This window comes from Lates calcarifer, linkage group LG10 (assembly GCF_001640805.2).
Source record: "Lates calcarifer isolate ASB-BC8 linkage group LG10, TLL_Latcal_v3, whole genome shotgun sequence".
NCBI lineage: Eukaryota > Metazoa > Chordata > Actinopteri > Centropomidae > Lates > Lates calcarifer.
Genome location: NC_066842.1, coordinates 20,018,284 through 20,038,923, shown reverse-complemented (window position 1 = coordinate 20,038,923; position 20,640 = coordinate 20,018,284). Strand labels below are relative to the sequence as shown.

The 20,640-nt window shown below is 42.4% G+C and overlaps 1 protein-coding gene across 1 annotated transcript in view; it reads right to left on the bottom strand.

The window, feature by feature from the left end:
• Positions 1-3,211: 3,211 nt before the first annotated feature.
• bicd1a (bicaudal D homolog 1a) overlaps positions 3,212-20,640 on the bottom strand; it is a 30,918-nt gene continuing 13,489 nt past the window's right edge. The window contains 10 exon segments of the mRNA XM_018703474.2: positions 3,212-5,512; positions 7,104-7,189; positions 9,297-9,507; positions 9,646-9,700; positions 9,703-9,796; positions 9,889-10,647; positions 10,791-11,177; positions 12,972-13,469; positions 13,965-14,117; positions 16,992-17,204. Coding sequence (XP_018558990.1) covers positions 5,392-5,512; positions 7,104-7,189; positions 9,297-9,507; positions 9,646-9,700; positions 9,703-9,796; positions 9,889-10,647; positions 10,791-11,177; positions 12,972-13,469; positions 13,965-14,117; positions 16,992-17,204 — 2,577 coding nt within the window. The 3' untranslated portion in view covers positions 3,212-5,391.

The window sequence follows — 20,640 nt, the reverse complement described above, 5'->3', positions numbered from 1 at the left end:
GAGTGTATTTAAAATCCCGGGTAAGATGTGGAACCTATAAATAATCATTCAGTCATTTGAAAATACTTTTATTTTTGTTTGAGAGTTTTCCAAATTTGTCTTAGAAATTTTAGAGAGAAAAGATGGCGACCGGGCCATTTTTTGAATAATGCTTGAGAATTGTGTTTTTTCTTGTGCGCCATGGAGACGATGGAACTTTTAGGAGCTTATGTCAGGACTTGGTGGTGTGCTGGCGTACACAAACCAGGACCCGTTCCTGTGTTTGCATAGTTGAATTTCGTTGTTGAGACTGTTGAAGTTTAACTTAAAATGTATGAAATGTGAGCATCTTTTTAAGCTCCAAGACTGTCATATTTGTCATAATTAAATTTGAAATATACCCCCAAAATGAAGCAAGAGATCAATATTGTTATGAGCCTGAATGAAGGAGATGAAGTAAACTGAAGTGCCTTAAAGTAAAGTGAAACTGTTGTGTTCATCATTTAACTAAAGTTTTTGACAGTGTTACCCTGGTCAGCAGGTCAGACTGACACTGGTCTTTCTGCAGGGTGCCTGTGATGCTGTTATCCCTGTTTTCTGGAAGTCCTCAATGTGATTTTTTTTCTTTGTTCCCCCTCAGGTGGTCCCTTTTGGCCTTTGAGCAATGAAGACCCTAATGCTGAAAGGCCTCCTGATGACCCAGTCCCCGCTGAGGAGACTGATGTTGCTGGGGTGGATAAAGACCTGCCAAGTGGCACCTGTTCTGTTGATGGGCGCGTCTTCGGAGAGGAGGGAGAGGAGGACCTGGATCGCAGCACAGAAGAATATGCCGGGCCTCCCTCCCCTCCACTCCAGCAGGTCCCACCCCCGGACCTTGGTTCAGAGCACCAACAACCAGGTCCTGCTGTTCCTTCTCCTAGCTACTACTCTGCTCCCTATGCTTATCCTTATGTTCATCCTCATGCTGCTCCTGCTTTTTCTCATGGTGCTCCTGCTTTTTTTCATGCTGCTCCTCATGCTCCTCCTGCTTTTCTGCTTGCTTTTCCCTTCACTGATTCTCATGCTGCTCCTCTTGCTCCTCCTCATGCTGCTCCCGCTTTTTTTCATGCTGCTCCTCATGCTGCTCCTGCTTTTTCTCATGCTGCTCCTCATGCCGCTTGTGCTTTTTCTCATGGTGCTCCTGCTTTTTTTCATGCTGCTCCTCATGCTCCTCCTGCTTTTCCGCTTGCTTTTCCCTTCACTGATCCTCACGCTGCTCCTCTTGCTCCTCCTCATGCTGCTTCTGCTTCTCCCCATGATGATGATAGTTATGATGGAGTTGATGATGATGATGATAGTTATGATGATGATGATGATGCATTTGATTTTCTTTTTGAGGTGACTGGCGGGTACTTTGATGAACCTGAAGAGGGCGAGGAGCCTGGGGAGGATTCCTGCGACTCGGATAACGACGCAGTGGTCCCTCAGTCTTGCGGTGTCAGCCCAAAGAGGAGCAGGGAGGAGAGTGACTGTGAGGAGGCTGCTGCCAAGAGGCCAAGGTGGGACGACAGTGACTCAGATTGACCCTGCAATGAGAATCCCCCTAGAAAACTTTTATTGGGCCAAAAAAAGTAAGTATGTTTGTTAACACTCGTTTATCCAATATAATATTATTTATACAATAACTGAAAAATGACCTGTTATTCTAACAATTTTTTGTCTTACTTTATTTTTATCTTAATCCATCACCTGAGCTGCTGCTGTTCACCATGGACAAAAAAAGTAAGTATGAGCCTCTGACTCATATAGAAAGTGATTATTTATGTAGACAGAGAACATCATGTATGCTATTGAGATTATTTGACTGTCCTACTAAACATTATTTATTTTTCTCTCTCCTATGCTACCTCCTGAGCTGCGGCTCACTGTGGACAAAAAGAGTGAGTATGACAAATGTTTGCATTATGTTATTTCGTTAACTAACTATACTCTTTATGCTATACATATAGTTTGTCCCAATTCAAAGACTGTAAATTTTACTAACTATTATTTGTCTTTCTTTGCTCTTATTTTACTCCACCACCTGAGCTGCTGCCATTCACTGTGGGAGAAAAGGTGAGTACATGTCTCTGACTTAATATACTGTAGGCTATATACTCTTCGCTACACTTGTTTAGCCATATAATATCACTGATTTATTAACTTAAAGCTTATTTATATTACTAATGATTGCTTATGTTTCTTTACTAACCGTTCTTTATCTCTCTTTTTTTTACTCTTCTTTCTATGACCTGAGCTGCTGCTGTTTGCTGTGGATGAGAAATGAAATGTGAAATGTGAATGAAATGTATGATTTTGTGTAAACTAACTGCATAGCCCTGTGCTACAACTTTTTACCATATAAATTCAAAAATTCTACACACCACCCTTTATCTTTGTTCTTATTTTACTCTACCACCTGAGTTGCTGTTGTGGATTAAAAGATGAGTGCAAGCTTCTGACTTGTGATCTATGCAAGTCTGTCCTGACATAATATCTTAATCAATAAATCAAGGATGATTATATCTCACCCAATTTGTTGTACTTGATATGTTGTTGTTTTTTATATGCACCATGCCAACTTTCACACGTGACGAATAGAAAACCAAAATAATTTATAGTGTACCCATGATGTCACCTGATTATAAATTTGATTGATGGCTGAGACTGACATGAATTTAATACAAATGTCTAAACAAGATCAGAGGAGTTTTGGCCACATTATGACCATAAATAGACATGTGGCCACTCTGGGAGATTTTTGTGGGGAAGTTAATATACCAACACCAAATATAAATCACAATAATACAAACACAACATGATGCCAAGACAGAATAAAGAGTTAGGCACTCAAGATACAACCAATGAAGAAAACACAGATAAGAAAAGAACCAGCTTTGCTGGGACTTATTTAGCTTATTCTGTAACAAAACACAGACAACTAATCAGATCAGATGTGCTGATAATCTCTGCTGATGTCTCCTCTGTCTCAAATCACTTTTTGAATTACCCCACCCTGTCTGAAACAGACTGTTTTATTTGGCTTTACTGATTCAAATCACAGTCACTGAAGTGATTCCCATCTGCTGTGAAATGTACTTTGTTTAGGGTGATGCAGATTTCATCTGTGTGTGCATAGATACATGGATAATTTGTTCAGTTCATCAGAAAATGGTGGGATAGAGAAACAGACATACACACAGTCACATACGAATCCAAGGACAGATCTTTAATTTACTTGTGAAACCAATTAAACACAGTTTTAGATGGAGGAGAAACTGTAAAACCCACTGTAGTACAGCATACAGCTATCATTCTTTTTAAACCACAGCTTTGTTTTTCTTTCACTGGATTATTATTAAATCTCTCCATCCACTGCTATATTGTGCAAACAAACCAAGAGAGTCAGCTCACCAATGAGCCTGCATGGGTTCAGAAAGCTACTTTTTGGACCACAAATATTTTCATCACTCTGTAGTTGCAAAAGTAACAATCAACACTGATCAACAAAGACAAATCCAACAAATGTACACACACAGAGAACATAAAGAGTCCACTCATTCACCGTAGTCGAAACAGAAATGCTTTTATCTGTCATCACAACACAGTACTGGCTATGTAGTTTTAATTTATCCGTTTCATATCCATGTGGCAAAAGTATGTGTTCAGTGCAGTGAGGACAACATCAACATTAAAGACATGAGAGTGTAAAGATAGAGAGAGGGGATTTCAATTATGCAACAAATGTCACAAATTACATCCATCTTAGTCAGACTTATTCCTCTGTGATCAAAACAGTGTTTCAAAAAGAAACAATATCTCGATTGTGTCAAAGGACACTGACAGTAGTGCTGCAACTGTATCTCCATTTTGTTTAAGAACGATGGGGACACTCTTCTTCCTGTCAGCCTGCTGGTTAGTTCATGGTGACCGAAAAGGTTAAAATATTATACGAATCTTTTCCAGATCAGTCTACGACTGGTGCTACTGTATTGCTATAATGCATATTGCATAATTGTGCTTGGACAGTACTGCATAATGCTTGGAGAAAGTATGTGGAGACAGCTCAACAAGGAAATGTTACGATGACAGACAAGGGTAGCTCCAAATCATGAAGATGTCAATTTGATTGACATGTCTGTCGTTGTCATTGTATGGGAAACTAAAGGTTTTCTGGGGTTGTGGCAAATGCAGTGAAAAAGCTCTCAAAAAAGACAGAATACTTTGTGTTGAGAACACAATGGTGACATGAAGGTGACAGTAACTCAAGAGGAGGCACACCTTTTGGGAATACTCAGTTCATAACTAATGTTAAAAAGAAATAGGTCAGATCACTCCATGGTCACCTAAACCTGTGCAATTCAAAAGGCAACAATCCAGGCCAACAGCCCTAGTCCTGATCTCAAACAGCTTCTCATCTACCTCAGTCTCAATAGAGATCTGAGCTATGTAACAGACACAACCATGTCACCAGAGTCTGCTGTAAAAATAAATAAAAATAAAAGGAGATATAAAATAGTCTTTATGCACATGATCTGCAAAAAAAAGTTTAAAAGTATAAAAAAACAGGCATTCCAAGAAAGACTAGTGGCGTTAGAAAGGTAGTTGAAATCCACCCATCACCACCACAAGAAACAATTTTCTTGTAATAAAATGCTTACCTTCATTAGTCTGTTTGCAATGTCAAACCCAATGTACTCTCACACGCCTATGTAAAAATGGCATATACTGTATATTTTTTTGGATTATTATACTGTCAAAATCTAACATCATAAATGCTGTATAGTAAGGTTAGGCAAGTTTTAAACCTGTTCACTAGATCAGTAAGAACGTTTGCAATGAGGAAGTTCTGCTTTGGGTTACATTGGGTTTCCTTTGTTGAAGAGAACAGAATTGGCCATTTACAGTAGTGAATGTGCCAAGTTGTCTGTGATCACTGTCTTCACCACACGCAGTAAAACATGTCTTCATTTCCATCCTGAAGAATGACCAACAAACACAGAAAAAACATTCCAGTAATAAATATCTCAGGAACTTGTCACAAATCAATATGTAAATAAATAATCAATAAATTAATAAATACTGGTAGGAATAGGGGAAGTGATTCCCCTGATTTGTCACTCTGGCATTTGCGCCTCAGTCCAGTCTTTTCCAGGACAGGATATCACTTCCAGAGAGGATGCTCTTCTTCTGCGACCAAGGTAACCAGGAGGCCTGCCAGGGGCCCGGGCCATGTAGTGCTTGGGGTGGAGGATCGAGGGTCACAGAGTCCACTAAGCACCACGTTGGACTGTGAGGGTGAGGGGGGGACTTAAACTGAGGGAACCCCCCTCCAGAGTGTCTCTGCGTGACTCCTACCAGGCCTGGGTCAGGGCCTGGGCTGGAGCAGCGAGGTTAGGTGCCGGAGGGGTGGGGTTGTTGGACCAGACAGTTACGTGGGTCGCAGGGGGAGAGAAGGCTACTGCTGCTGGACAGGACTGTGTGGTGATCCTGGAGGTCTGCCACAAATTTAGGACTGTAAGAATGCAGAGACACAGGACAGAAGAATAAATAAGACTGAGAGGAAAATGTGTTTTAAGGGCTATGGAAGAGGGAAACAGTGGTTGGAAGAATAAGGTTACAATAAACAAAATGCAACATGTGACAGAGGCAAAAAGACTGGTGTGGTTTGCATAAAGGAAAAGTTGGACATTTTGGAGAAATTTGCTAAGATTTAGATGGGAAGACTGATATTACTCATGTCTGTAACCTGTAGTAAATAAGTTGCCACCAGCAGCCAGTTAGCTTATCTTAGGGAGAAACAGCTATCCAACAATTTGCCACTTTACACTTAAGTTTTTTTTTTACAGATTAAACAAAAGAGACATAACATATTCCAAAAAGTCAAACTATACCTTTAAAACCACCCCAGATACAAAGAAAGGGCTGCTCATACTTCAGGACAAAGTATTTGGTGAGAACATCAACTGAACAAAACAGGGTTAGAGAGAAAGGCTAACCAGCACAACACTTGAACCAAACACGGCCTTAGATCTGTCAGCAGTTTCCTAGTCGCCTTGTATGAATGTCTCTAACTCTGGACAAAAGTAAAGATGGACATTTTGTTAGCCAGCTTGACTTGTCAAACACAGGTGTAACTAATGATGCTCATTATATCCACTGGCTAACTTGCATGTGACATTTACACTGGTAATGATGTTAATCACACCTGTGCTTTCCTGTTATGGAAAGTTAAAAGTCTGCTGAGCATTGGTGGAAGATATAGATCGTCTGTTATGTAAGGGAAATGCCACAGTTTACATTCACTCCATTACAAGTAAGAGTGCATTCAAAGTTTTACTTGAGGAAAAATTCAAAAGTATTATCAAAATATACTTTAAGTACCAAAAGTATGCATACTTATTAAGCAGAATGGCCCCATTCAGAATAGTACAGATTATATTACTGGATTGTAATTATTATTTATTTATTTATGTATTATTTTTATTTCAATACTGCCACCTCAATCTATAATAATATATTATTATTTGATGATTAAACATTGTAAGGTAACTATTTACCAAATAATACAGTACTTGCATAACTGTACTCAGTTACTTCCCACCATTGCTGCTGAGAAAACAGTCTACATCCAAAATTAATCTTGAACTTTGACTCTAAATATTTAATGTCAAGATTGTTTTGCTGGTATGAAAATGAGACTTGACATTAAATAGATAGAGTAATAGCATGTGTATAAGCTGTCATGCAAAACTGCACATGCAAAGTGAAGAACTGGTCTATCAATCCCTTGCCCAGTGAGAAGTGTTATTATTTATGCAATACAGGGGTGTAAGCCATAACCTGTCCATTACTTGTTAATGTAAAGTGTGAAAACTAAGAGCATGCATGTACAGATGCAGATGTGCTACTATAAAAAGACATGGAAAAGTCTATATGTGCTTTAAAGAGGATGTGATAGGCTACAACTACAATTTTGTGTCATTTAAATGATAGATAGATAGATAGATAGATAGATAGATAGATAGATAGATAGATAGATAGATAGATAGATAGATAGATAGATATTGGTGATCTTACTATTAGCAGGTTCTACAGCTTGTTACCTGCGGGCTAGGGAGGCTCTCCCTCGCCTTAGTTGTGGGGAGAGTGACGGTACTGAGGCAGCAGGCTGCTGACAATCTACAAGAAACTGATAAATTAGACAGATATACAGAGTGGTGACACTCAGGGTTAGACAATAGAACAGAGAAAACAGGGAGGACAAGACAGGGGAAGGCCTTGTCAGAGACAAAGAGACTGACTGACTGGCCACTACGATAGCTTTGGCTTTCATAGTGCATTCATCTTCATACGCTTGTTGCATGTGCATGCTCACGGCACAGCTAAAGCATATGGCTGTTTATTATTTTACATAATTTCTGTGATAATCATCCCTGTGTGGTTTCACTTGGTTTGGTTTCTCTTGAACAGGAAATGTGTTTTATGATTTAGAATAATATAGCTGCATGTAAAAAGAGACAACAAGAAGACTATAGAAAGCAGAGGGAAATACTTGAAGCCAGACTATGTTTAAGCTGACCACTTCTACAAGATATCACGTGTGTGAATGTAACTAGTAATGTAAACCAGTCTCATCTGACCACACTGACAGGACCAGTCTCTGCACAGCTACACAAACAACACTGGACGTGGACTACACAAAACACCCTAAAAGACAGAAACATGGACACATTTACACACATACACACTTGCAAATCCAATATTGTATTGATTTGTAAAGCAGAAAAGGAGAAGGACAGACATTTGGGACTAAAGCTGAACAATCCAGTGCTGCTCAACTCCACAACACCTGCTACTCAAGCCCATTATATTTTCAAACTTCACTTTAAGTCGGCACAAGTTAAGCTTGTCAGTTCCTCCTTAAAGTTGTTGTCACTCAGAGAGCACTTGTACAATGTCTTGTTCCATTTAATGTTTAACCTGTTTTATTCATGATATATATGATTATTTGAGGTGGGATAAGGGAAGAAGAGAGAAGGTCAAACAGCATTTGACAGGAGAGAGAATAGAAGTATGTTCAGACACTGCCATCTGGTGGTAAGAATCGGCATTACTGTAAGAGCAGTTGTTAGGATTTGGTCGTCAGTGTAGGAATGGATGGATTTAGTTTGTCCCCATTTACTTTTCTTTTTTGTACAACATGCAGTGTAGGAAGCAAAGTGAACAGACGAACAATCCAAGAGGAGATTGAGGCACAGAGAGGAGGTCTGACTGGTTTCTATACTGGCAACGCATTAAACATGTACCACACTCTAAGCCTGTCAAATGCTTTTCGACAGCATTTTAGATGTTACAACATACAGCATGCAAAGATAAACTGGAAGAAATATCATTTTACAAGGCATAAAAATTAAGAAAAAATATTACAGGCTTAATGAAATAGGTTAAATAAGTTACATTTGAATAAAAATGTTAAAGAAAAAAACATGTAATTTACTAAATCTGCCACAGGGAGGTGCTGTGAGTCACTGTATGTTGAAAGAGATGTTGCAGCCATTTTTTGCTTGGCTTCACTTTACTTGGTTGTCAACACTTCCCAGTACTGTATCATAGTGATACATAACGTAACATGTTATGATAACAAATATCATAAGCATGAGGGGATATCAGATTCCTAACGGTGTTCATTGAGAGATTTCTATGCTGTCCAACTTTACAACTTAACAATAGCAAAGAGACCGTTCAGTGCTGTTTTGAGGATGGAGCAGGCTGCCACAGGCTCCTTCTTCCTGTGTGTTGCTGCATGTTCAAACCATAGACCCGTGAAACCAGTTTTTCCTCCTCTCTGTATCCCATCTAATCTTGAGGCTTCTGGTAACTGTGTACACAGTAGATACAAGTGTACAGATGATGATGAATCATCGCCTTCGCCGAAGGTAAGGAGATACTGCAGGGCTATAGGTGCTGGGCTTGTGTGATGGGGACAGGTGACCTATGTCGTGTCTTGAATAAATGAGTCGTTTGAACTCTAAGGTTAGCTGCTCAGGGTCTATCATGATGGGCGGGCTGCCAACAGACAAACTGGAGTAACTCAAGTCAGGCAAAGTTGAAGCTGAGATCTGGATTGTGTCAGAGAGTGTGTCTGAAATCCACGCAGACATGGACGGACAGGTGGTTATCTCTACAGAGGGAGGGCTACCGAGGGTCAGGGACGTGTTGAGGGTGGGGGTGATGATGGAGTGGCTGTGGAGTCTGGTAGGGCTGGGTGGAGCCGTGAAGGCGCCTCTGAGACTTACTTTGGGCGGGCTGCTTTTTATCTTGGGCACTTTAGCGCCACGGCCACGGTGGGTCTGCTCATGGTCAAACTCCAGATCCTCCAGGCGTTGGGTCAGGGCCAGTTTCTGCTGGATGGCCATACGGAGGAGGGAGTTCAGCGTCTTTTTCTCATCCTCTGCTGCTGCCAGCTGTCTCTGCATCTCATCCAGCTGGGTAACGTACTCATCACACCTAAGAAAAGAGAGATAAAAGAACAAATTTCAGTTTAGACAATTCATCATTCAATCAATATTTATTTTTACAAACTAAAAAAGTTTACATTTAAACTTCTGTATCTTAGTAGCTTAATTTTCCCAGAAGCCCTCTCACCTTGTGGCAAACATGGCCCTGAGAGATGAGAAGGTGGCAGCGTCTTCTTTCAGAGCTTCAGCTCATTCCTCAGCTTCATCATTGTCTCTGTCACCATCGCCTTTTCATTCTCGTACTTGCTCTTCAAATTAGCCAGCGCAACCTCTGCTGTCTGCAAAGGAGAAGATTTGGGTTTAATCATTTTCCATGGAAATCACATTATGATTGTTTCATGTTGTATTAAGAGCAAAGAAAAACCTTCACCTGTTTATTGGCCTTGAGCACCAGTCTGAGTGTGGCTATCTGCTCCCTCTTGGTACTGAGAAGGGACTTAAGCTTGAGTATCTCCTCCATGCATGACTCCTTGTCCTTGTCGAGCATTGGGGCCAGCTCCCTGGCTGCAGCCCTCTGCCTGGACAGCTGCAGTGAGCGGTCAACAGCCTTCTGGAGGTGTTTGATCTGGTCTCTGATGATGGCGTTCAGGTTGTAGATATTCATGGGCTCCTTTCGCAGGTCCCCACCTGCCTCTGATGGCAATGGAGATGGGCAAGGAGAGATGCTAATGACCGGGGAGCCTGTGGGGTTGCGGGTGGGGCTGCTGTGGCAGGATGAAGAATCAGCTGTGTTGGTTGTTGTCTCATTGTGATGGGCGTCTTTGGATGGGGAGTCCATGGGACTGCGCTGGGAATCACAGGAGCAAGCTGCAGACGCTGCAGCAAGGCGCCTGGCCAGGCGAGGTGAGAGCAAAGCCCGAGGGTCGTCGGAGCCTTTCAGGCTGCCGCTGCGCGTGACGCGGCTCTGCCGGTAGTAGTCCAGCATGACGCGGTTGGGTGTCTCGTTGTTGCACAGACAGACGTGGTGATAGAGCTGCGCCAGTTCCTCACTGAAGGTAACCAGCTCGTCCTGTGCAGTGTTCAGCATGCCCTGGCTCTCTGTGGCTGTGCTCGTGGCCGCTCGGAGCTCTGCCTCCAGGCTTGCCACCCTCTCCCGGCCTTCACGACAACTTCGCTCCAAATGAGTTACCTGCTTGGAAGAAATCAGTCGGACAACTGGAGTGTTACAGGATGCAAAACCAAATTGAGTGAAGTTATTATACATCAATATAAATGGTTTTTCAGTGAAAGAGCACCAAACATAAATCTACACTGCACGTAACAATGACAAACCTGTTCGCTCAATGCCTGGACCCTGTCATCACTGTGGCAGTCTCCCTGCCCTTCCACAGCCTGGTTGTACTTCTCCTTCAGGGCCTTGAGCTCTGCTTTCAGGTCGATCACCTCTGTCACCGCCACCTTGTACTTACACTCCAGGATCTCAAACCCATGGATGTCGGGATCATGGTGTCCGTTGGCTGGTGGTGAGCCGCCGTCGGGCTTCTCGCTCTCTTGTGGGTCATCGAGCTCCTTGTCACCGTTGAGACGTTTCATGGCGTTGACGCGCTCCGTGAGGCAATGTACACGCTCGTTCTGCTCGGTCAGGGCGCCCTGTGTGTGCTGCAGTTGGGTCTGTGACTCCTGTAGGTTCATGAGCAGCGCTGCCTTCTCACACTCCACCTGTAGGACAAGAGGGTATGCACCAACATGAGAGTCAGCCAAGACATCAAATGCTGCATAGTGTTTCATAGAGTTCATCGACTTGAGGCTTTATCTTCTATCTTTCAAAATATTCAGTGAACTACACTCATGTGTTCAATACAAATTGACCTACAAACATCTCCCAACAATAAAATGAAGATAATTATAGTAGGCTGCTGATAGAAGTTACAGCATGACCCAGTATGATCTGTAACATTAAGGGGATAATAAAGATAAAGACAATGTACCATACAGCCATTATTATTAGTAAGTAAATCATGGACACTGTATCATATCAGTTGACCTGTGTTACTGGCTGTACAAAGGTGCTCAGTTACACATGGTGCTTGTTTCAAAACCTGGACAGTGGGAACTGACATTAAGTGCTGTTTAACCGCTTCTTGATCAAACAGCCCATCAGCCAAAAGGGTGAAATTTTAATAACTCGGGACAATCCCCAAAGACAGCTAATGAATCAAATGTGTATCAAAAATCGAACTCATAATTAATGACTAAAGTAAATCCTGAAATGAAACAACAGATACTGAGACAAAATTGATTTTGCAAAATTCAACTAGTAATTAGATGTGTGATGCTGCTGGCGTTTACATCCTTCACAGAATAATTAGCTGCAAAGAGAAAATTGATTAGGGAGTAATTGTGTTTACAGAGAAAGGCACACTGCTAATACCCCAGTAACTAATCTGATTTTCTATTTCCCAATGGGGCTCAGCTAAAGCAAAAATGTACAGTAATGACTTAGTTAGATTTTAGCATGAATCTGATCCACCTATGATTTCCATATTGTTTAACATACCGTGTGTAGTCCTGTGCTGTATGGTGTGCCTGTTGTATGAATGTTTGCTGCACTCATGTGACTCAGTGCATAAGAGAAGACAGTTCCTGCACTATATTATAAGCTTTACATTAACAGTCCTTGTTTGTATGGAATGTGGCTCATAAGAGTGCAAGCCTGGAACTAATTGTGGTATAAATGTAAGTGGACAATAAACTTCTATGACATTTTCCCTCACTGATGGGTTTCTCTATTTCTGTCCCCTTGTCTCTGAACTAAAAGTAGAAATAGTCACTTTCTGTCTCTGTCTTGCAGCTGGATCTGCTCCCCCTGCTTATCGGATGCTAATCACCCTGACAGGGCTCCCTATGGCACACGCAACTCTACCATCACAGTCTTCATCTACCACTGGACTCCATGTTCTGCTGTGGCTTGGCTGCAATATTCATTACATTTCCACGTTCGCACATTTAAATGTGTACATGATATGTGCTGCATCAAGTGCATATGTACAATATTTCTGCTATATCTTAAATGAAACAGGCCACTGCCAAAATCCATTATTATGGACTTGAGTGGAAAGTGTACTTGCTGTTGTGCAATGATAATCCTCTAACACTCAGACATGCAGTAGTGCCTGTGGTGTTACATGGTGTTTTTCCTGTGTATCCTTGTTCACAAAATGTCATCACCTTGTCACCTCCTTGCTGTGACCATCGTGAAACTGTGAACAGTGAATTGCTTTCATTCGTGGAGCAATGAATGTTTACAAATGACTCAGTCTAGTCATTTGTTGTCTGTTCCTGACAGCAGATAGCAGCTCTACACAACCGAAGTGATGTTCAAACGGTGTCACAATTTTCTTTGAAAATGAACATCGAATGACAAACAAAGACTTGGTGCTCTTTTGCGAATTTGAATTTACTTACTGTGAGAGATGCTAACTCTTTAATTTAAGGCCCTTTCCTGTGACCCACCTGTAGCAGCTGCTGTTTGAGCTTCTGCATCTCTGACAGGTTGAGCTCACTGAACAGATCCGGCACAGGGTGCAGAGCTTCTCCCTTCCGGCCTGGGCGGAACTCCCCGTTTATCTTACCAAGCCCCGTGCCTGTGTGGAGGTGACCGTTGAACCGGTTGCTGTCCTCATTGTTGCCATTAGCGGCGGGGATGGTGCTGCCGTTGGTACCATTGGTTCCATTGGTCTCCTCTGGGAACTTGAGGCCCTCAACACCTGTGACGGTGAGTGCCAGATGGGCCCCTGCCCCGTAGACGCTGTCGCTCAGGCTGATGTGGTGGGCCAGTTCCTTTCTCAGGTTGTTCTTCTGCTCGCGCTCGCTCTTCAGGGCGTCCAGGGCTTCTTCTAACTGACCCTCAGAGATTTCCTTTAGACGTAAAGCGTCTTCAAGCTGGCTGTTGAGAAGGACAGTCTCCTCCTCCAGCACCTTAATTTCATGTTTTAGTCCCTCATACTCCACCTGGGAGGAAACAGAAGGGAAACTTTTTAATCAGTTCAAAAAACTGTCACTATCAGAACCTAAGTCTCACATCACTATATTGATTTTATATTGATATATGGCCTTAATTTACTCTAGCACAGAACAGATATTAGAAATTGTGCACTACAGTCTATATAGGCACTATATGACTCTGTGCAATTGGATAGGGGATAATGTAACCCCTTACGGCAAATAAACGGTGATGAGCAACTAGATGAGGGCACTGTAGGATCCAGTGCATCCCAGAACTGACACAAAAGTGGACCACATTTGGAGGTGGTTTTGGAAATGACACTGGGAAATGGAATGAGTCATCCATCTCAACCGGGGGGGCTGGTGTGTCATCACTGAATGTGATGACAAATCTGTACAGGACAAAATGTGCTGGTGCGTAGAGCGATTGAGAAATGAGTTAAAATGGAGTAAACCTGTGAGTGAAATGTTACTAAAACGTTGAAGGTCTTCGTTACTGACCTGGCTCTGCTTGAGAGTAGAGACCAGTTTCTGCAGCGTGATGTTCTCCTCCTCCAGCTCTGTGTAATCCTGAAGAAGCCTGGTCTCCCTGAACTTGTACTCCTTTATCTCCTCCCTCATCCTGCTCCTCTGCAGCTCCAGCATCTCGTTACTCTGGAGCCCAGAAAAGAGAGGATGGGAAGATGGATACAATGAAGAGAAAAAAATGACAGAGAGAAAGAAAAGTTGATGGTGGTGGGGAGATCAGAATTTAGTACTTCTTCATCATCTAAATTTTACTACTCTCTGACAGCATGAGGATGGGAAAGTTTATGAAACAATTTCAGTATCTTAAATGCAATGAGTCAGCAACTTCACGCTCCCAGAATGATCATTCTTTTTAGTCACCTGCTGTGCACAGACAGAAACGTGCGCATATGCTGGACCAGATAAAGTGTCGATGGGAAAAATGCATAGACCACAAAAGTCATAAATCTACATACAGTAGGCGGCAGCACTGGGAATAAACTGACACCTCAGCGAAATTATCTGCACTCACATAACTACTAATGTTACATTTTACCTGAAGGAACAGGGAACTGGATGAACATCTTCTCTGTTTGCTTAAAAAACAAAGACCCGGTCAACTTTAAACAATGCCCATGTTACTTCTAATATCTTCTTATTGTTAGGGGTATATAACAGGGTTAATATTAACTGTATAATATTTTCACATAAAGTCAGAAATGAGAAGCACACTAAGAATTAAGTTGTTATTTTTGCATACAGACATGACTGACTGTACAGTAGAATACAATTACTGAGCAGATGGTATAGAATACCCATTAATAATGAAAATATGTGTGTGCATGTGGGTACTTCTCTCACTGCAGAGCTCCCTGCAGCTCCCTGTACATATGGCAGAAGTGCTGACCCAGAGACAGTGTCAGAGGTGGGCGGTACACACTGAGGAGGAAGAAGCCCAGAGAGCATAGATACATACAGCCTATTTTAGGCTTTGAACTTCCAGAATCTCTGTATTTCTGTGTGTTTTTGTTAGGGGGTGGATGGCAATTTTAGAACTGGAGACTGGACCGAAACTGAAGACCATTATGATCCACTGAATCTTTTGATTTGTACAGTGGCTGACAGCAGCTCCTATACTCTTGAAGCTAATGGAGGCTAAACTGCAAAGTCCGTAGGAGTGCAGTAGGGCTGCTGCACTGAGAAATACTTTTATACTGATTATACCAGGAACAGAAACCAGAAACCAAACATAACATTTTAAGAAAATCAGAATCATACAACAACATACTGTGGATATAGCTACATGTTGTCCAATTACATATTCACCACATGTAATGTGGGGAATTAACACTGAGCTGGGTATGAAGTGCACAGGATTAGAGGCCAATTATCAGTCAGTGAGGCTCTACAGAGGCGTAGCTGATCAGGGGCTACAGTGGCTGGGGTCAGGGACAGTGCAGCACACAACACTGGCACTGGGCCCGCCATGGGGGGACAGAGCTGGGCAACACGCCCCCTGACCTGGAGTTCACAGCGCTGACTGTGACTGCGGCAGCTTCGATAGATTCATGATACACTGGCAACCCGTGGCAGGGGTCAAGCCATGTTGTGTACATTCAACATTACCAGCACTGTAGCTGTGGTAATGTGGTAGAATTAAGACATCATTCCTGGCAGGATCTGGAAAAAATATACAGTAAGGTGGTCACACAAATAGATGTTCATCAGTTTCTGATGATCTGCTGACTAAAACAGCAGAAGCAAACTTTCCCTAACTAAAGCACACTTTAACCCAGGGGAATATTCTTGATGAACCTGCATATATTAATAGTGTTTGTGAGAGGCTGCTTTGAACCTGCAAAAACCTTTTGATATTATGTGATTTGTGTCAAATGAAGCCCCCAGTGTGGTTGCAACACCTGCTTCTGACGATGAAAAAGTGACTCCTTCTCATTAATGGGCATCACACGAGTACATGAGGATTTCAAAGATGGACAGACAGAAGGTATCTGGGCTCATTATCAAAGAGTCATGATCATGATGCAAACAGGTGACAGATGCGCATTTCATATATCAGGAATATGTTGACCAGGCTTATCAGGTAACTAGTTTCCAAACTGCAAATAATGATTTTGTTCAATGTACTCCATAATGTGGGATGTCTCACCTAATGCTGCATTACACTGCTTACATTGACTCTGAGTATTTGACTTTTTGGGGGTTCACACACCGACAGTAAGGACTGAAGCTCACAACACTCCCTGGTGAATTTAGTGAATGGGAGTGTGTGTGTGTGTGTGTCCCGTGGGTGTAGTGCTGGTTGTGTGATGAGAGCAGCCTGGCTCACTCTGTCCCTACACATGTGCCGAGCTCAGGGCATTTCACTTATTCCCCAGCTTAGCACCGGATTTGCCCCCCACAATGGGGTCGTGGCCATGGTGTCTGACCCCAGCTCGAACTTTTGCACTGCCCGACACAGCGGCTGCAGGCATGTACGCATGCATAAATGCCTGCTTGCACGTACGCACATGTATATTGTTTTCTCTGTGTGAGATTTGACCCTGTTCTGCCTGTCACTGTGACCTTTGACCTTTATTAGACACATGGAGCTCATGTAAATTAATGTACTGCAACTAAGACTTTTTAAAATTTTTGGAGCACAACTTGCAATCCTTTCAAAATAAAAGAGATTTTTGTAACTCCATCTCAACAACCACCAAACCTCTATGCAGCTGCAGCTCATTTCACACATCTTAAATTTACAGTAAGTTCTAAAACATATTACAATATGAAAACAGACATCAGTTGCTACATTTGCACTGTAAACTACTGAAACAATACTGATATATATTCAAATGAATAAATAAATGGATAAATAATAATGCTACCAACAGCTATCCTGAGTTCTACCGTCAACTGGTACAATACTGTTTTCTCACATATACACCTGATTTCCTCTGTCTTCCTTCTCTAACCGGTAACAAATCATCTGTCTGCAGTCCGTAGTGTCGACAGGCTCACCTCTCGTAGCTCCTGCACGAGTGCGTTGAGCCTCTCATTTTCCGCCTGGGCGTTGGACGCCACAGAGCGGCTTAGCGTCACCTCAGTCTGCAGCTCCAACACGCGGCCTGTGTAGTAGGCCTCCTTAGAGGCTGACTCCTGCAGCAGTGTCTCCTCATTAGTCTCCCCATCCTCTGCCACCTTGCGCTGGTTGGTGTAGGCCTGGCCAAATGCCTGGGGAGTGGAAGAAGGAGGGATGGTTAGAGGACGGGGGACAGAGTAAAAGCAATAATACAATAAGGTAAAAGAATCCAACAACAAATCCTGTCATACAACATCAACATCCTAATCCATGGGAGGGATTTGCGTCCACTGGCGTGTAGAGTAAATCTTCACAGTTGACCACTAGGCGTACCCCTGCTGTTCTTTTGACCACATGAGCAGAGGCTGTCCCTAAAGGATACCTGCTTTCTGTCTGTGTAGGATGGTGTTTCACTTTGATCAATAGACACACTGTTCCCATTTTCCTGACACAGGTTTTCACGGCACTGAGAGCTGACTTGTCATGATAAAGGAGCTGAGGCCTGATTGAGAAAATCAAAGCAGAGGCACCAACAGCAAAACAGGCCTACCGCACTTAAACCTACTGTACCTAACTAGAGCTACAACAAATGCACCAAAGCCCAGTAGAACCCCATGGACCTACAATATTTTTGCTTAACAGTTACTTCATACAGGGCTAAGAGAGTAACATATCATTTATATTGTATGAACTTGCAGTCGTGCAATATTTTCCTGCCAAGGTCGCCTGAACACAGACAGAAATTCATGACTTGTAACTGCTCCTTGACATCCATGCGGCTGCTGCCTTAGTGGTTCAATAAAAAAATACTATGAACCATCCTTCACTTTCTCAGCAGATCAGCAGAAAAAATGGGGTATGCTGCCCGCAGCGTGAAAGACAATGGATCAATACTGCCTCGTCTGAAACATATTTTATGGTTTACAATTGCCACATGAAACTGTAAACAATACGGCATGTATAGCTATTACAGGACACGTTTCCTGGACAGAGTTACTCTGCCAAATCGACCATGCAGCCTAAATCATGAGGGAGCCGTATATTTTGGACTAGATGTATTAATAATTCACATGCAGTCTTCCCAATCCCACCACTCCATAATAACAACGTTTTCTCTCTTCAGGTTGAATCATTTATAAGCTGTTATTAGGAGAAGACATGAGCTCTTTCTGCTGATCATTTTTCATTTTTCTACTTACTATTGATTCATGAGCTACCAGGTTAAGTGAGCAGCGGGCAGTGTGCTGTTAGACAGTAGGAATTTATTATAGTCAGAAATCTCCTTTAGTACACATCTTGGAGTTTATAGCGGAGCAGAGAGGCTTGTCTTGTGGATGTTTAGCCACTATGGTGAGAAGTTATGAGTTCAAACCTCTGTATTGAAGCTAAATAAATTGCTGTGTGGCTGCGTGTGAATGAATGAGATGAGCCGATTTACCAGCAGCATTTGAATGCCACCTTATTAGCTTTATTGACCACTGGCTCTGTGTCACCTGCTGTTTCAATACTCATCACCAGCGAGCAGAGCAACACTAAATGCCTGTTGAACAACAGATCCAGTCACTGTCCACACTGTCCTTCACGGTCATGGCCAAAGAGCTTAAATCTTTTTTCCATTCTCTCATTATGGACCCACCAGTCATCTATGTGCTGTAAACCAGGTGAATGAAGTATTATTCATTCACAAAGGCACTGATTCCCCCAGTGGGCATATTTAGTCCAATTCAATAGATTCTTTTGTTTTCCTTTTGAATTACAGATGTAACAGTTAGCATATGAATAAGGAATAATCAGTCCAGCAAAACGTCTGCAAGTACACAGAACATTTAGCTGTTCAACCACAAAAGCTTTGTAACGACTTGAAAACACTCAAAACAACAACAACAACAAAAAAAAAAACTGTCTTTATAATTCTTTCTCATTTTCCCCCCTAACCTTTCTCCGCATCTCTTTTATTTCTCATTCTCTTTCACACCCTCTTGTTTGCTCTCCCTGGCGCCCCCTCTCTCGCTCTCTGGGGGGAGGCACAGTGTGATTGTAGTGAATGATTAAGAGGGAGGGCCTTACAAAACAAAACAGCTGATTAATTCTGAGCACAGTGTGACTGAATGAGCTCGCGTTCTCGCTTCGGATGAGAGGTCATCAACGTCCGAGCAGGTCCCCCGCAGCAACAGCTGAGGCCTGCGGGAGAGGAAAGTGAAAATCTGGCCTCGCAGGGCCCCGCTGTCGGACTAGTGTCATGAGGTTGAAATACAGACACACTAAACCCAAATTTGTGTGAATAGAGCATATGTGTTACTTTTGCCATTACTGTACCATATGTCATGTGACTGGAGGCCTATTCAAAAACAGGCACGGCTGGATAGGTATTGGTACTGGAGATTTTCAGTAACTTAGTTTGAAAGATAAAAGTATTTTTTTTTTTTTTTTTACAAAAACCTTTATTACATTGAGCAAAATATGCTAAACATCTGAATGCATTGTATTGATGTATTATATTGCTTGCTGATGGATGAAAAAGATATAGCTTAGCTTAGCATCAAGACTAGAAACAGGGGAAAACAAATAAGTGCCTTTTTTCAAAATGTCACACTACCTCAGTGTATGACTTATATCAGGAAACAACAAATTAAAGAATGACTGAAGAAGACTAAGCATCTGACTAAGCACTCTATGCCAACTTTTGATTCTCAGCCCTATTGACAAAAATAAAGAACCACACAGACAGGACTGTCCCGGTTGCAGGCAGTGATTCAGCAGCTACTCAGCCACGGAGAATCAGCTTCGGTCTTGGGAGGCAGATGGTTTTATAATGAGCCTCCTTCATGGGCTGCACCGTGCTCCTCGAAGTCCGCTCGCTCCATCTGTTTACTGCTCCTCTTAGAGGAAATCACAGTTGAGTGACACTGATGGCCAAGGATCAACATTTGCACATAAAGGAACACAATACGCTCTGGCCCTCCTGTTGCTGTTGCACTGTATAGCTTCTGGTGGGCTAAAAATAACACAGTGACAGCTCTTTATTTTTCAGGCTAATTACATGAACAACACTGACAATGCATGCTGTATCATTATAGTGATGGATCTGCTGTATCTGTGTCCTAATTGGCAAACATAACACAATTATTCAAGCCAAATAACATGTGAAGAACAGTGTGGAAGATTAAAGTTTAATATCATCTCCTAAGATGATATTAACATGGAGCTACTGACTGGCAGTCTCTTTGCTTTTGTGTACTGAAAATCCCATAATGCATTCAACCTTGAGGCTCCTCAGCCTTCTGTCCCTCAGTGGATAAAGTCCAGACAATAGGGTCCCCTTCTATAGATATTCATCCCTGGGGCCATGGAAAGAAGTGCAGACAAGAGGGAACAAACCAACCACTGCACCAGAGTGAGAAGAGGAGCGTGTGTGCATGTGTGTAACCCTGAAATCCTTCCCTGACTGTTGCAGTCCCTAATGAGGAGTCAGGGGAGGGCCCGTGGGTGTGTGATCTTGTATGTGTGTGTGTATATGCAGCATGAGTCTATATTTAACACCCAGGGAGGAGGGAAAAAAAGCGTGAACTATTTCTACAACAGCAATTA